General features: G+C 41.1%; 1 protein-coding gene across 1 annotated transcript in view; it reads right to left on the reverse strand.

The window, feature by feature from the left end:
- The window catches only part of LOC125700426 (ran-binding protein 17-like), a 136,472-nt gene that overhangs the window by 70,235 nt on the left and 47,559 nt on the right, over positions 1-18,678 (reverse strand). Inside the window, 2 exon segments of the mRNA XM_048960980.1 lie at positions 483-790; positions 1,817-1,886. Of these exon segments, the coding sequence (XP_048816937.1) occupies positions 1,846-1,886 (41 nt within the window). The 3' untranslated portion in view covers positions 483-790; positions 1,817-1,845.

Consider the following 18,678-nt stretch of genomic DNA (forward strand, 5'->3'; position numbering starts at 1 on the left):
AACCAGCTCTTGAAGATACTGACTGAACCATCCAATTCAAGCTGGAGCATCCACTCTGTAAATGAAAAAGACCTTCACACTAGTCAATGAACAATTCCTAATCTGCATGCTTTGTGAAAAATACAGTAAGCCACAGAGTAAGAGACAATAACACTGAGTGTGTAATCTATAAACAGCACTGGTTTTTGCCTTTTGTTTATCTTGTTTTCTTTTAAAATCTTCCACGTAACATTAAAACCCTAACTATCGTATTTCCTGGATTTACAATGCTTCTGTAAAAGCAGCCACATCGAAGCTACACACAGGTATTGTTTATCAGACTTGTTAAATGATATTGTGTTATTTCCTCAGTTAGCAAATCTAACGCAGAGTTCCTTGCAATGGCATCAAGAAGAAGAAAAAAGAAGCAAACCGGTGCATCTCATCTCCATAGGAGAGCCCTCCTTCCCCCTTTTCCCTCATGTGTTTAAGTTTCACCTTACCTTGAAACAACAAAAAGAAGCCTGGCTGTGTAATTCCATGACATGAAAAGTGCACGCAGAAAGTATCAATATTCCTCCATTCATCACTGGATAAACACCAAGGTCTGATGGGTACTGCTGTTACCACATGGCAGGATGCAAAACTCAGCTCTGATTTAGAGCAAGCAAAACATTTATGCTTTGTTTTCTGTGGAAAAGTCACATTAGAAAAATGATCCTGTCCCAGCTGTGACTGGTTCTGAAGGTCGATGGCTGCGGTAGCAGAAGACAAGTCATTTTCTGTGCTGTCCAAACAGGTCATGGTTAGCCTGGGAACAGCAACGGAGACCCTTCCTCAATACATTCAAGTCTACTGAAAGTTTTTAACAGCCATACAGACCAGCTTTAGAAGACACTAAGTTAATACCAGGATGCAACATGTTCCTCACTACAGAACAGAGCTGAGGTACTTCTTCATTTTTCCAGGCACGCACAGAACTCACTGTCTCTTAAAGTCTCAGATTTTTAGTGGATATTCACCCCTGTTGGGAGAGACCATTTTGTTTTGTTTCAAGAGAAAAAATGATTTAATTAAACTCTCTTTGAGTCAAGAGGAACTATCACTAAGGACCTCAGGAAGGAAAGACAAAAATCCTGGTGGTTTTGCTAGGATCCATGGAAGGGGACAGTAGTAGGTGCATGAGACAGAGAGTAATTTTCTAGGATTACTTCTAAGAAAAGGCACTGCAGCACTTGTCAGCACAAATAACACATCATCTTAATCTGCCAAATGCCAGAGATGAGAATGGCTGACAATGATACTCCTTGTTTCCTTCAGTATGAGTCCTTAAAATTGTTCTCTGAGGATTCATACTTCTGAGAGTACATTTTGCCAGATATTAACAAAAAAAGCAAAGTACAGGAGCCTCCCCAGCACAAAGAAAGATTTGTTTAACTTGGTGAACAATCTATTCTGAGTTATTTGAAGCTTTACAAGTAATTCTATCAGCATCTGAGGGTGCAAGCATGGAAGAGGGGAAGGGTGGGATATGCTTATGCTAGAACTGTCACTGAACAAGAGTCTACGAAATCTCAGCTTTCTCACATTAAGCCATTTCTAGAATGCCTGATGTAGGCATTCAGGAGGGCATATTTATATGAAAGTGTTTATTTAGAGACTTGAAGCACTTTCAGACAGTAGGTTATGGGTGTTTTTAATATTATCCTTTAAATACTTATAATTTACAGAAGACATTTTTCTTGCAAAGGGCAGATTTAATGGAGTAAAATAAAACATGGATTTTACGTCAGACAATACAAAATACATACAGAATAGAACCCAAGCACAAACTCACACTTTTGTCATGTTTCCAGAACATGGCTGTCATCTGTTATTCCTCAGACTTCTGACATGCGGGAATACACCTAGAAATAAACATGTACACAGAAACATGGTATAGATGTTATAGATGTCACATGTTACAGATGTTTGTTTGTAAACGTTTATTCTACACTCTTTCCCAATTTTGACGTTTCAGGAGAAAAGTACAGGCACAAATGCTGCCAATCCAACCTAAGTAAAGCACTTCTGTGAGATGAAGTGCACACTCCAAAACGATGCTTTGTGAATTTGGAGCTGAAAGGCTTTTACTTGCCCTTGTATTCATCTCTTCCCACAAAGGAGATGTAAATTTTCCAAATTAAACTCACTTTATGGTTCACAGAACAAATCAGTCTCTTTCAAAAGAGGGTTTCACTACAAGAGCTGCAAAGAGAAGGAGAAATATTGCCTTTTTGGTCACTGGGCTGCAGTTCAGCATTGGCCTTCATCTTCTATCTTCATAGTTGCACTGTCAGTCACAAAATCAGGAACTCAGGTACTGTTTGGGCATCCAGCTTTGCGCTCTCCTCCTTTGGCAGCCAAATAACTTCAGTTGTGTAATCTTTCCCTTTCCATCAGATCCAAGTCACATTACCAGCCAAGCTTTCCCAGCACCCCACCTACTAGGTCAAGTTATCTTACTGCCGTTACAATGCTTTAACAAATAGAAAGGGCAAACCAACTGCATTTTTTAGTTACTGTGCAGTCTTCGTAAAAATTTCTAGTAGTTTTGTAGCCAAAAATCTAGTTTGGATAAAAACATTTATCGGGATCAACTTGTTAAAGAAGGGAGAGGTACTCCGTAACTGCCTCACAGCATCCTGTAACTCGCTTTAGCCTGAGCACAAGTAGCTCTGCTATTTGCTTACAGCTAGGCATTTCATTTCAGGCATTTTAATCTTTAGCAAAACTAAACCAAGCATGATTGGTTACACGTAATTCTTCCATATTACGTGATCAAGTCAAGGATCACCAAGGTCTGAAATGCACCAACCCCAGCAGATGCAGTGGCAGGTTACCCAGCAGTGAAAGCCTGGTGCCATCTAGCTGTCAGTTCTGTTTGCTGACATTATATATTCCACTCTAACTCGGCCAACTCCTGTTCCCGTATTTCAATTTCCTCATCCTGTGTTCCTTTCTGCTCGTGAAGCAAACCCACGACTTTTATTAAGAACCAAAGCAGCACTATTCTACCGCTAGGGAAGTTAATAAAAAATTTGTGCACCAAAAACTTCAGCTTAAATCAGAGCATAATAAAAGCGCGAGCAAATAAATCTGCTGCTGTAGCCAGAAAGTGGAGCAAGATCAAGGATAATTTACTTATCTTGTAAGTTAAAATATCACCTTTCATAATGGTATGAATGTAATTTGTTGTGACGAATTGAAGCACAAAAGAAAACAAGGAATATAAAAAAACAGGGAATCTGCTGACTTTCAAACTCTATGAAATATCATATTCATGTCGTAAAAGTGAAGCTGTAGTTTAGAGCAAAACATAGCTGCAATAATAACACGTGCAATGATAAAAATCCTATATTCTGATGCATAAAAGCATCTCTCTCAACATAGTGCACTGTTGAAACGCTCCAGCACTCTCAGTTTGAGCTAAACCTAAATATGCGTTTTAAGTGTGAGCTAAACCTAAGTGTGCTTGTTAGCTGGAGAGGAAACCGGTCCAAGAACGGAGGCAGGGTGGGCGCAGGGGGACGGGCAGCGCTGCGCCGCCTCTGCCCCGCTGCCATCCGGCGGTGCCACATCACGGTTTAACACGTAAATAGCAAACCAGCAGCCCGCGCTGACAAAGAGCAGTGCTTTAATCCACAATTATCCTTGTAACTCTTACTACTCCTTTTATCATCCATTAGCTTTGATTCCCATTATCCCATCAAGAAGTGTGTCAACGCTTTTGTCCCTGGGGATTTCCCTCCACCGCCAGGATCTGACAGCCAAGCCCGAGTGCTAAGCAGGATCATTACCTCTTAAATCCACTTATCTGATCCACTGAATAGTAAATTGAAAAGCTCATTAACAGCAACAATCTGATTTGTTTTCACATGTGACAGGGTCATTTCAAGTCAGCATGAATACAGTGCTTGTAATAAAAGCTACTCCTCGCCCGGTAATGTGACAAATCGTAAGCTAAAATAAATGTGATATTTTAAACACATTCTTCAAGATCATTTTCAAACCGAAACACACTCTTAGGATGTAAAAATAGAAGAGCAAACAACCCCCAGCCGCAGCACTGAAATGCCCTCAGACTTTTAAGCGCTATAAAAAATTAATGATAAAGCATTTTGGACGTATAATAATAAAATACTCTTCAGCAACAAAGGCTGCGCTACGTATTCAAAAGGAGAAAAACACTGTTGAAAGGGGGGTCATAAAAGGATGTGAATTGCATGTGGAAGTGATCTCATCTCAAGCTCTCTGCATCACGAGATGCCCGGCCATCCCCGTGCAGCAAGGAGAGCAGGGCTCGTGGCTGGAGGCCCCTCTGGAGACCCCGAGCAAGGCGCAGGATCATTAACTCGCAGTAGGAAACAACCAGGTGAATCCTTTACACAATTATTCCCCAGTCCTTCCAGCTGTGGGATTTGCCAACGTTATGCAGTCGTGCTGTGATGCTGCCACATAACGTAAGCCTCTTAATAACGACAGATCACTATTATCATCTCATTTTACATCAGTTATGAATGAATGTGAAAAATCCACAGGAGTGCTAACGTTAGGCTACAACGTTAGATGAGCTTCACAGGCACAAGTTCATAATGAAGGTCTTGAAAGCAGGGGCAGGCTCATACCACCACTTCAACCACAGTGGCAGAGTACAGGTCGCAATACTCACAGGTGACTGCAGTCATCATGACACCCAATAAAAAGAAAAAAATCAGAAAAATACCATTAATAATAACAATTTCAAACATATCAATGAATCACAGGCACATCAAGGTTGGAAAAGACCTTTAAGGTCAACAAGTCCAGCCATCAACCTGACCTATCAAGTCCCACCACTTCACCACGTTGCCCAGTACCACGCTCACGTCTCTGCCACACCTGGGATGGGGACTCCAACACCCCCCTGGGCAGCCTGTTTCAATGCCTGACGTCTCTTTCTGCAATAAATTCTTCCCCATGTCCAATCTGGACCTCCCCTGGTGCGACTCAAGGTTGTTTTACCCAGGTGATAGGACATGGGGAAGAGACAAACTCCTCCACTGTGCAACCTCCATCAGGTAGCTCCATGAGGTCTGCCCTCAGACTCCTCCAGACCGAGCAGCTCAACCCTTCAGCTGCTCCTGTTAACTCTTGCTTTCCAGCCCCTTCATAGCTTTGCTGCTCTTTGCAGCACACACTCCAGCAACTCCAATAGCTTTCCTTCTGTGAAGGGCCCCAAACTGGCCACAATACTTCCAGTGCGGCAGGAGACTGGCTCAGGCTGTGTGTGCCATCCCTAGAGGTGCCCAAGACCAGGCTGCCATCCATCCAGCACCTCGCAGCCCCATGCAGTGGGTGGCACCCAGTCCACGTCAGGGGACTGGGAGCAGGTGAGCTTTATGCTCTCAACCCAAGCCATTCTATGACTCTTTCTATGAAAGTAACTTCCCTGGTTCTCCAGGCAGTAGAAATGTTTAGGCAACAGACCCAGGGACCCTTCTTTTTGGCCCCATTCCTACAGGTAAAGCCACTGTGTGCAATAAGGGTGCAGGAAAAGGCAGCTCTGGTGCTGCTCCATCTTTTACCACCCGGCAGCCTTACAGGTTATTCAAATGACAAAACTCTGCACTTCCAAACTACTAGAGCTCCAGTTGCTACATTTCAAAAAGAAAGAAGGAACACACTTGTGGAAGCCGTGTTTTATAAAGCAAAGCACCTGCATGTAAATGCAACCTAAAGAAACAGAAAAAAATGTGGTAACTGCGCTGAAGCTGTATTTCCCTGACTCCTCTGCTCTTTGGCCCTAGATAAGTTTAACTTCGCTTTGTCTTTTGAGGTCTTCTCTTTTTGCTGCTATCATTATAACTCTGAAGAAGCTAATTATGTCAATTCTTAAATGTGAAGCAGATTACAGAACTGGGAAGCTCAGAATATGAGTTCCTAAAGGTTGTATGGCTATATAATGACAGTCACAGAAATTCAATAACGGCACTGTATGGAATGTACTCAAACACACCCCATGAAACAAATTAAAACAGAGCAATGAATCTCTCATACTGTGCAAATAAGAAAACACAAGAAAATGTTGGTTTCTATATGTTTCATAAGGGCTATTATAATGAATTAAGATTTTGGATAATGAATCTTCAGAAAATTACAGGAAAGTTATTACCCGTAGGCAGAACATAAATGCTTAAGATATTATAACTTCCTTGAAGCTCTCCAGGCCTTGCTGCAGAGAACTATCACTGCGACATTAAAGTATTTTGTCATGTATACTGAGGGAAGCAGATCTTAACTGCATTTACTCTGAACTGACAGAAGCTGCGCTGCCTCTGAGCCCCGAGCAGCTGTGCTGGGAGCCTCCCTGCCCACAGCCTTCCCCTGCCCAGCAGCTGCTCTGTGCTGGGGCTGCTGGCCCACCTCCCTGCCCAGCACCTCTGTCTGTAACCTCTGAACTCCACACTAATCAACATCTGCTTCCCGGGCATAATTGTCACTGATTTCTAAATAAATATCAGGTATTTTAAGCTGCAGCGCTCAGCTGCTCCGCTACATGCAGTGCAGTACTTTGATGCCAAAGCCCAATTCACAAAAAACTGAACCCATTTCCCTGATTTGCAGACCAGGGTGCCAGATCAATCACTTACACCTCCCAGCCAAACTTAGGGCTTAAAAAGCCTCACCACAACCAGGGAGGAAACAGGGGAAACCCTGGTCTCCCCTAAGACCTCCATTCCTGACCAGCTGTCTTATACGGTAAGATCTCAAAACACTTGTAACTCTAATCTGTTGTTATACAATTAGCTCCCGTAAAAAACGAACACACAAAAAAGCAAAAACGTAAGAAATTGCCCCAAATAATTTCAGATGGATCTTTGACAAGAAGATTAATGTGGGCATTGCAATACATAAAAAATAATAAGCAGGCTGCTCTCCCCCCCATTACCGCATGTGTTCCTATGCAACAATTACGTAAACGACACACCACCTCCTGCCTTGCCCACAAACCTACCTGAATCAAAATACCATGTAAAGTTATTCCTCAATAGAAAAGATTGCCACTGTGAAACAGTGTTTAAAAACCACGGCACCCCTATTGTGACTACATGGGATGCTGAGGCAGGCAAGGTGAGCGTGCAGCATGGCTCAGAGTCGCAGTTACAGAAGGGACCCACCGTCCCAGGCTGCTCCCAGCCCCACAGCCCAGAGGAGCAGACAATTCCCAGCAGTGTGGGTGCCACTCTCTGCCCTCCTACTGCTGCATGAAATGCCCAATCTATGCCAGCTTTCCATTGCTTTCAGTGGAAACTGATCTCCTCACGTCAATTATTTTCCCTCAGCTTTTTATTAATTAATCTATTGCTTTTTTCTCTTTTTGATCCCCCTGTTTTCTGAAAATCTGGACAAAAACGTACAGTTCTAGTGAACTCCATGTGGGAGATGTTCTACCAACTACCTGCTGTCACTGCTAACGCAGCATGAGAAGCATGCTCTGGAAAAAAGAGGGCTTAGTTTATCTCTAGGTCTTAGTTAGCCCATTGTTAAGCAGCTGTTTAGCTTTAAAAGTCTCCAGACTACCATTCTTGTAAAGGACTGCTACAGATCTGTAATTCCACTGTCTCTTTTTTTACCCCCTGAGGTTAAAGTACAAATATTATTCTGAAAACTGATAAACAGCATTAGTAGCTATTACTTTGGAACACCATCTCCAAGATTTTTTGTTCTGCTCTGCGTTTTCCATCAGAGCCATACACTGCACTGCAGAGGTGCACAGCCATCTATGCACTCATGCATTTGTTTGAACATGAAAGTAAACTGCTGCTTTAAAATCCTCTAATGACTGAAACGAACCACTACTGTATGGATTACAATACAGCAATAGATTTCTTCTTGTACAGGAGTCACAGAACTCCAGAAGGTGAAAGAGCAGCTACCCACATTCTTACTTGCCACTGTAACCATGAAAATTTTCCAGCTTCATTTCATTTAGGTGCTTAATTGGACCTAATGAGTGGCCCACTTAGCATGCTTACCTGCAGTAAACTTCAGCATTCAATGTCCTTTAACATCTACACTGGTTTGGCGCTTAAAGACAAGCCATAAAAATCCCAGCTATTTATTATATTCCTGAAATTGCTATTTCTAAGAGTATTTCACTGTATGGACTTTAACACAGCTGCAGGTGTTCTGCATCTCAGATCAAGCCCTAAGCATGCGAAATTCAGTGCTCTCACACATTTTAGAAAGGTTTTGCACCAGAGCTGTACATCAGAGTGCTTTTTGCACATCTATCCCACGGCATAAGGAGAGGTGTTACAGCCACCACAGCTAATACTAGCAATTTGAACAACCCTCTTTGGCAAGCCAGAAATAAGATAATTGTTCAACATAGGCTGGCTCTTCTGAAATACTGGAAGCATTGCCTGTAATTATAGACATCTGTCATTGCTAGCCACTCAGTAGTAACCCTGACATCAATATACAACTATAACACTAAACTGCCTGCAGGCATAGCAATGGAAGCCAGATACGAGAGGCGGGCAATCATCTGCCTCATCCAAACTATCTGTCAAAGGTTCCTAACCACAAATAGCTCTTACGTTTTGTATCCTTAGGATAATATGTTGATTTATTTTAGATGCTCTAATATTTACAGTCCAGGCCATCTACTAAAATAAAGAAACAAACCTTATGGCTAATGGAGGCAGTTACCGTTCAAAATCATCATGAAAGGTCATAGCTCACCACTCAAATGTTAAGCACTGATGGCCGCCTTGAACATGCACCTGTGCAGAAACTTGCCCCCTCCCTCCTCCGAAATCATACACGACCATTTCCAACTACAATTCATGACGACTGCTATTCTCTCATCAGCCAAGACGTTGTCAAATGACCTGGAGAAATATTTACATTTGGAACAGCTGCAAATATCCTTGCAAAAACGTGTCCAGCATCTCCTGTGGCCGCACGGCTGAATTCCAGCGCCCTGGAGCTCAGCAGCTCAGCACAGCCAGGGCTCGGGGCTGTGCACGGCCATCGTCAACGCCCAGTTCTGAGGAAGGAATTAGCATTCCTCATGCAAAGTGTGTTTATGGATTAGACACTTCATCGATGGGTAATGGGAAGCTGAATTTACTCCCGGCCAAGGAATAACCTTTCCTGAAATGTGCAGATCAACGTGGATAATTTCCTTTTATTCTTAAGGTGAAAATCATGCCGAAACCATCAATCCGCTTTTTTTTTTTTGTCTTCATTTGAAAATCAATCTCAGAAAGGGGCAAAAAAGATTGTAGGTTTAAACTAATTAGGAATTAACATCCTTGCAATTATCATAATTTGTTATTAACAAAACCGAGATTTCTTAGTATGATTCACAACAGCCTCTGCTGAAGAGAAACTATTAATTATTAGACAGACAGTTAGCTTACAAGTGAGCTGCATTTTAAAAACCTCCTTTAAAATACAATTGCTAAATGCCTTACAGTGCTGTAATGTGAGACAGGTTCAAATCTTATTACTTCACTGAAATTAAAACCTAAGTTTTAATACTGTTCAAGTCGAACAATGATTCCACACTTTATTGCTTTTGAAATCCCTTGATGATCATAGGAAAAAATGCCCTCGAGAAAAAGAGACTCTGTTTTCGATAAACAGAAAATACAGTTTGCACTCTTAGCCTCTTTGTCATCACAAAAAAAGGATTTAATGCCAATTCTTTAAAAAAAGACTTTTTTTCACAAAATGTGCACCTTGTGTGCCATTTGTAAAATCAGCTCACTTTCTTTTATTTATTACTGCAGCGCGGCAAGGCAATAAAGCAGCTACTGATAGCTAATAAATTACATGCCTTTTAAAACAATTCTCCAGCTACAAAAACTTGTAACTACAAAGGCTTACATTTACATGGTACATCGTGTGAAATGTCGGTATTTATGTTCTATTTATCCACATAAGTCAAATCTGACCCTTTATTAAACAGCTGAGTCCGGAGCAGGGGCTGCATGTGAGATTAAATCAGCGTAACTTTATCAAGCTCCCCTACAGGTTGAGAAAACTGAACTTAAAATGTAACAGAAAATTGGCATAAACGGTTCAAGTGCAAACCATTCCAAAGATGAAACACATTTTTAAGGATGACCTTCAAACTCCCTTCAGGAAAAACGCAATCACCAATTATTGCACGATGAGAAACATTGACTTCCAAATGTAAAAATAACAAAGTTTTCAATAATAGTAGCAACATATCACTGCAATATAAAGCAATGCTTTGCCATCACGTACCATGAAAATCAAGATTTGTTTTTTTAATTTCAGTAAACATCAGAGCGTTGGGAAGGTGCTTTTGGCTTAGAACAGATTTGAAACAAAAAAGCCCCGCACACTTATTTCTCTAAAAGATGCCTTACATCTCTATGGATCCGGAAACTCTTTTTTTTCCCCCCAACCTGCCTACTAATTACAGTTAACCTGCACAGCACACTGAGGTACGTGCTCTTTCTACTTCTGCTGTGCATTGTTTCCAGGCTGCGGTGCTCCTTATTTTCATACAGTTGCTCCTTACAATTTGACCGTCTCACAAATCATTAAGCAAGCACCACATTTTGTCTCTCCATCACCACACATGCACATGCATTTGAAATGTGTGTTTCTAACAGTTTCCCCCACACACTGTTATTCTCATGCTATCTGTGGCTTTGGTACAGCTTTGCTCACTTTTTCCTCACTGCTGCAGTCCCAAAATGGCAGTTCTTTTACTGAGCATGAAAACAAACTTCAACTACCTGCTAATGTTTACCAGCACTTCAAATACTCCTTTTCAACGAGAAGAAAGCAGCCCACAACACGTTAGCAAAGATGCTGCACGATTCGGAATTCCTCACCAGGCTCACCACCAGCACCCCATCAATCACTTGGAATGGAGATGCTGTGGGGCAGATCTTTCAGTCTGACTGAGCTCTGCTTGATGCAAAATGAGATGGGAAATAGTTTTCAGACACTTTTCGGCTCCCTTAATCCTCAGGCCACTTTTCCCTATGGTAGCCAAAGGTTTACTTTGGTAATATGTATTTTCTTGTATTTTATGCAGCTAATCACAACTTCACATTATCAAGATGATGACAGTCATTAACTAAAGCAGACAAAAAAGGGCTTTAACCAAACAAGAAGCAAGGAGAAGGAGCAAGGCAAAGCCCACGGTTGCCTAATTCATTCTATCTACTTATGAAGATGCAATATAGGTGCAACTTTAATACAATACAAAATAAAAAGTGAATGGCACCTCGTATAGCTGCACCAGGAGGGTGCCCTGTGCAGAACTGGATGCCTGCAAAACACTGCTAAGAGTGGAGAAGGAATTTAACAGGACTTCCAAACAGGAGTTGTGTTCAAGAAGAGTTACAGGCACGTATAAACACAAAAATAAATAGCAATACTCAGACATTGAAAACTCAACAACGGAACATATTGGCAAACACAAGTTGAAAAGTGGAACACCAGAGTGAAACAAGAGTGTGACAGAAAGGAGGGCACAGTCTTCCTTTCCACAGGCCATTGAGAACAGAAAGCATCTCAGAGATGTATTTTGGAAAGAAAATCGTCGTTATCAAACTACATATCTGATTATAAAAACAGCCACAAATTGACAGAGCATCCTACAAGGTAAGAACTCCCAAACAGGACCATACTGTATGGATAAGTGTAGACATAGATCTCACCCTGGATTAACTTCAGGGAATGGAATCAAGAGTTACATTAACTGAAAAACTCACTAACCTAACAAAAAACAATGAAAGCGATCAATTCGGATTGGTGAAGAATCTTGATCAATAATTAATCTCAGTCATGAAGGCAGTTTCAGACTTTATTCTCTGATGCTGAAGTCTTCCAGAGGAAAAATAAAAAGTGTAACACTGAAGCTGTACACAGAAAAACATGCAGCCTGAAGTGCCTTGGCTCTGGCTGCAAAAATAAAGACCCTCATCCAGGCTAGGAGGGAAAACACAGCACAAATCAAAAGGCCACAACGCCCATCATTTGAATCAGCCACACAGGGATGAATTCAGCAAAGAACACCACAGTCCCAGTTATGGAGTGAAGCAGCAGCAGCAGATGACCTAACAGGCAACACCTGCAACAGCCAAATTTCATCCACGTACATCTCTGTGTCTCCATCTCCATTCTGCACGCAGCTCTTCACGTGATGCCATCATTTTACAGTGTGATGGACAGTAATGGTCTTTAATAATATACATGGGTATGTTTTGTTGACCTCTTAAGCAAACGAGATAATCAAATCCATGCAAACATGAGAGACAGCAGAACGCTCAGATATGACTGTGTTTGAGAGCAGAAGAATCTCAGTCACTTCAGAAGCAAAGCAGGCTGGGTTAGGGTGCACTCTGAGGTGCTTAGTCATCTTTAGCTTGAGAAGAGATACTGCAGAATTATTATTATTATTATTTTAGTTCTAAAAGCACATACATTTAGAGGACTATGTAAAATTAGCAAATTAGAACAAAACTGGTTATTAAAGAAAATGCATAAACTTGAATGTAATTGAGCTGTTCAGAGCGCATCCAAAGACTGTCTATCATGTTAATGATACTTCAAGAATTGTCTCCCATTCATATTCTTACCAAATTTAAAATGATATTTGGTTTAAAATCAACTATATATGTTTTTATCTATCATGTGATAAGCTGCCTTATTGTGTATATGACATCTATACAAATCATTTAATACTTAAATTGATATAAAAATCCTGCTTCAGAAATAAAACTTTGCTCCCATAAGACTTCTTTCTCAATAGAGCTACTTGCCTCAAGAAACAACTCGTCAGTGAGAATGCTCTGGAGAAATAATATGGAACCTTCCTCATGGCCTTCCTAACTGCAGCTCTTTTGATCCAAATTGATGCCAACTACTGACTGCTCCAACAAAGAAGACACAGATAAAATCTATGTGGAACAACTAACCGAAATGCTGTTTTTTACTCTCCATGCTTCAGAAGAATGGGAAATGGCAGGACAGACAACTATTTGCCTTCCTATGGTGCCTAACAAAAGTACACACAACTCTGAACATTATACTTTAAAAAAGGATTCCTTAATTGTAGCCTTATGAACTCCAATTCAAGTCTGCAGTGCACTTAAAGCCCCAGAGTAAGAAAAGATAAGTTATGGAACATAAAGCTGTGGAAACAAATGGCAGTATCATGCCATACTCCATTCAGTTATTGATGATGATGCCTTAAGAATATGAGTGATTTCAGCTAAGAGACGACTGTGCTTTTTAAGAAACATCCCTAAGTACGTTCTTCTCCTTCCCATCAGCATCACAATGTAATTTAAGATGGTTTTATAGTCATTTCTTACCTTACCATCCAAATGCCTTTAAATGAACCACACCGTACAGCAGCCAGCAGTGTGCCCTTACTGCAAAAAGACAAACCAGGTTGCAGCAGGCTGAGAACAGCCAGCAGGTTGAGGGCAATGCTTCTCCTCTGCTCAGCACTGGCAGGACTCCCCAAGGCTGGTGCTTAGCTCCCCACAAATGGATTTGTTTGTTTATTTGAAGGTATAAATAAATAAACTTTTTGCCTTTGCCCACACTTTTAAACGTAGATTCACAAGAAGCAAAATTTTACCAGAGGATTAACCCATCTTTTCAGCAGAACCAGAATGGCACAAAGGCACTGAAGCACTATTGCTGCATCACTGCAGAAACCAGCATTAGTCAGAACAAAATGAAGTAACATGAGAAGGAGCCCAGATATTCAGCACTCACACAGCTGCACTCCCAGGACCCCACGTGCACCCAGTGCAACTCCTCCAGCAGCAGGACCTGACACCATTATAGCTGGTGCCTGTGCCCACATCAGAGTGCAGGCACAGATCTTCCAGCAGCACAGTGAAAAGCCAGAACTATTAACACAGCACACACAGCCCAGCACAGGATTCTCCCCCACACTATCTAGTCTTTACTGAATAACCACAGACACATTCACTGTAAGGGAAGGAGGAAGGTGGTTAACTCTGACACTCTAATAAGCCATATTTCACAGTAATCACCCAAAAGCTACGTTAAATTGTTAATGGCTTACTTAAAATCTACTTCTGTCAAGTTCAGGCATTGAGCAAATTTTTCTACCTCTCAAGAAGTTGATTTTTTTACTCTTTTAATCTTCTGGCAACGCAACTTTCACTATCTGCATTGCAAATGTTTCATCTTTTAATCTAACTGACTGAACTGGGACAGGTAGGTCCTAACAACCCCCTTTACTGTATAAGCAGTTCCTAATCATCTGATCAGAACTTCTGCAGTTTTCCCCTTTGCAAAATACAACTCCATTACTAAAACATTCAGTGCAACAACACCAGTTATCCTGAGAGCTGTAACAGAAGCCTGCCCTTAAGAAAGCAGGCTTTTCCTTGTTCTCAGTTTCAAAGCAGTGAAACGAAAGCCCATTTTCTTGTTAGATTTCCTATCTGAACACGTTTGTACACACTTTTGTACACAATTAGCAATCTAAGCTTAGATCACAGAAAATGCCACTAGAGGGCTCACATTATTATAATATTGCATCGTTCCTATGCATTACTCCACTAATGCAGTTCTAATCACAGGAGAAAACATCGTTGCCAAATGTGCCACTGGGTGACAGCTCACCTTATAACACACACTGACAATGGTCAGTAGTCAATTGTACAGTTCTGTAGGCCAGAAGATGGTGGCTGTATTTTCTACACAAATAAGCAGACGAAACCCTTGCTTTCTGTACAACCCAAATCATCAGTAAGTGCAGGTCACACTCAGTGTCACACAGTGTAATGTAACACTGTAATGACATACTAGAGATAGCCTTTCACATTTAATGGTGACTTTTTTTTTTTTTCTTTCTAGGTTCTATTGTAATGATTGCATTCACTAATTCCAAATGTGATAAAGATGCTGTCTCTGAATCACTTCAGTGAGAATCACTAAGATGCAACACGATGGTCACTCCATGCTGTGCTACTTACATTGGCAAGAGAAGGTGGCTCCAGGCCCCATCCTGGGTCAGACCTTAACTTCTCAGTATCATTAGTTTTCTGCTTCAGAGCTCAAAACACAAAACAACAGCAGCATTTAGGACTGAGGTTATGTTTCTCCCACACACAGAGTGGGAGACAAGAGCTAGACAGAAATCAGAATATGATTATAACTATATGCATGCTGTATATAGGCACAACTTGGTTTTGTTCCTGTCCATATTGAACTGCGTGCCAACAAGAGAGCAAAAAGATGGTATAGAAATATATCTATGAATTATTAAAGGAATTGGGTCCAAAATATTTTGATGTCAAGTCAAAGACTCTAAACAAGCGTTTAATTTTGGAGCAAAATATCAATACTATGCATTTTAGACCAAAATATTAGTTGGCTGCAATCCGTCTGACCTAAGAATAAACTAAATAAAAATTATGATTACCAGAACAGCGTGAGAACAAAATTAACACTCTATGGCACATGAATCCTCTGTTGCACCTGTCCTCCACTGTGCAAAAGAACATCAGCCTGCCTCTGATTATTTCTTTTTGACATGATTTATCGCCTACTATTCTTTAAACTTGATAAAGCAAATTAATCTTTGATTGCAGGAGCCACTGGAGGTTGTCATTAGTCATGTAGTTTGGTGAGGCTGCATGTGTTTCATTTACCAGTCACAAAGAAATGAAAGCCCAGCAGCCATCACTGGCTGCTTCAACTGTTTTCCTGATCCACCCAAGAGAAAAGATAACAGCATTCAGTACACAGGATTTTAAGCAGCTACTCTAGAACTGACCCAGATAAACTGAACGGACTGTTTGCTCTTCCAGAAGGAACGCAGATGCACTGACATTTATGCTCAAAGAAAACAACTGCTAGCAAGAAATAATTTGATCTGATGGATACACTTCAACCTGGCAGCCTGTGCAGTGGTATATTCTTATGTTCTGTAAATAAATAAACAACTATTAAAAAAGCACCCGTAAGTGATTAGGTACTCGTCTAGATGTGCCTGAAAACACTGAGCAAGTCTAACACAAACACAGACTGAAAAACGCTCGCGTTTTTGTGTATGGACTGATGTTGGATTGTCCACATGAGATCCCCCACCTCCCACCCTGGCACATTTTCAGTGTTTTCTCCACTATGCTCAGTCTCACCATAATTTTCTATGACCCAAGCCATGCCATGCCCACTGCCTTCACGCTGCTCCAGAGCCACCAGCTCCCTCTCTGCAGCACCTCACAACAGGAACAAACGACAAACTGAACGATTTTACTGGACCTTCAGAGAAGAATCATTTTGGCTAGAGAACAACTGCCTCAGATGCAGCTCTCCAGTATCAATGGCAGTCAGGTCTGAAATGCAATTGCACGGGTTGGGCAGTGCCTTGGAGTGCTTCTACAAGAGCAGAAGAGCCTGAGGACAATTTGGGGGTGAAGATACTCCAGCTTAAGCAATCAGAAAGAAAGAAACACCATACTTCACCTGTAGGTGACCAGGAGGTGCTTCCCTGGAACAGGTCAGGAATTATCTTCGTGGAAAACAACAAGGAAGGAACAGTAGTCCTACTCGGAGGAACTATTCCAAACCAAAACTGAACCACGTCTGGCAGTTCTGCACAGAGCTCAATACCCTGCGAGGAACAGAGCAAAGGGCCGCAGCTAGCAGCTCCAGCTATGTTCTGCCCAGTGTCACTGAGCAAGTTTCAGATACCTGATGGACACAGACATAAGGAAGATAACGTTCTTACATCAGGCAGTATTTAAGGGCAGCACATAGTTAAACAATTACTGAGCTCACAACTATCTGTGCACCATGAAATCTAATGGCACAACACCTCACACTACACAGGTGTTTCCTCCACCAGCTACGACGGACAGGTCTGCATCTTTAAGATCTTTAATTAGGTGGTGAAAAAAGCTGGGGGGACTTTTCTTCAGTCTCTGCCTGCAGTTTCAAAGTTAAATAAAGATTCTCAAATTGCTGTTAAGTAATTTGATGCATTAATGTATTTTTTTTTATTTTAAACCCAGTACTATAATTTGAAAATATTTGTATGGAAACTACGTTTTGCTCCTAACTGAGTTTTGTACTCAAGACTTAATAGCACCAAATGCAGACAGCTGAAGGGAAACTCCTCCAAACTACCAGCACAGGCTTCTCTGTAGATGCTAGAGAAACAGAATAAACTGTGAATTATGAATAGCAGTTCTGATACAAAAAAAAAAGTGCATTTTTTAAAAGGTGCAAATCTCTACATTCAGCAGCTGTTCTGTATTTTCCTTAGTTGCACAGATAATTCTATGTTTATTTAACAGGAATACAAGTACAATAACTTGCTATTCATATATAAATACACGCTTACTGTTTGGCTTCAATGAGAAGCTATAAATTTCATCTATTGAACATTAGCTAAAAAATTACACGTGTTTATCATCTGGATTATTCTCAGATTAATAGAGATAAATGACAAAACATAATCAGCACCAACTCTGCAACTTAATCATTGCATCTGAGCTATAGGAAACACTTAATTACTCTCATTTACTAGGTGCAATCTAATGAGAAGGCATTAGCCAAATGAAAAGAATGCAGTACAAACAAACAAAATAGTTATACCATCATTAAAAAGAAACTCTGACAGTGCAGGTGACAGCATATGCAGGATAAATTACCATAATGTCATAAATGCTGAGCTGTCAGCATGCTAATGCAGTGATCAGATACCCTGGGAATCTCAGCACTATAGCTGTCAGGAACAGGTATCATAAATCACCTCTCTCTTCTGTACTGCTCATTACCACAGCTTCCCTATACATGGTTCTCAGCACAATTCAGAACAGGCAGGAAAGAACAGACACCCTTGTATAACACTCCAACACAAACCTGCTTTCAGCATCCTGCAGAAAGGAAGAACACCTTCATGCAGTGTGTGTAAAGCTCTCTGCATCCACCTCTACCCGAGTTTCACAATGATGGACAAAAAGACCTCACTGCAGATTCCTGCCCTTCGCTCAGAGCAATTTACAAAACCAAAGCACAACAAAAGAAAAGCAGATCTTCCCCGACTTACACAGTCGCCTCTTTTAAATTAAGATCATTAATTGTCATTAATTGCATAAAACACACAACTTAGGAAGCAAACACGCTTCAGCCACAATAGCGAACCCAAGCACGCAGCTGTGCCAGTTCTGCCTGCAAACACTACTCTGAGGTGCCCACTTCACACAAGTAGGAAACTGCACACTCATTTTCTTGCAAAATGTATTTTTTCCTCCATTATATGCATTGGGGAATATAATGAAAATATGAAATCATGAAACAAAGGTGAATGCTTATTTCTCCTTGATACTCCAGGCATTTAATGCTGGCTGAACTGATGTGTAGTCTAAGATCCAGTGAGACGATTAAGAATATCCATGGCTCTCTTGAACCAAACAACCCACTGAAGTCATCCTTCAGGCTAAAGGACAGCCACACAACATCTCTAAACACATCACTATGAGTTAAACAATATCTAGGGCTATTGATAGAGCATACATAGGTTAGAATATGCTTTAGGATCTCCCCTTTTTGCTCAGGGAGATGGGCAGAAGTAGAGCATTCATGGCCAGCGCAGCAGATGATGAGAGACGATTTTACTAA

This window comes from Lagopus muta, chromosome 14 (assembly GCF_023343835.1).
Source record: "Lagopus muta isolate bLagMut1 chromosome 14, bLagMut1 primary, whole genome shotgun sequence".
NCBI lineage: Eukaryota > Metazoa > Chordata > Aves > Galliformes > Phasianidae > Lagopus > Lagopus muta.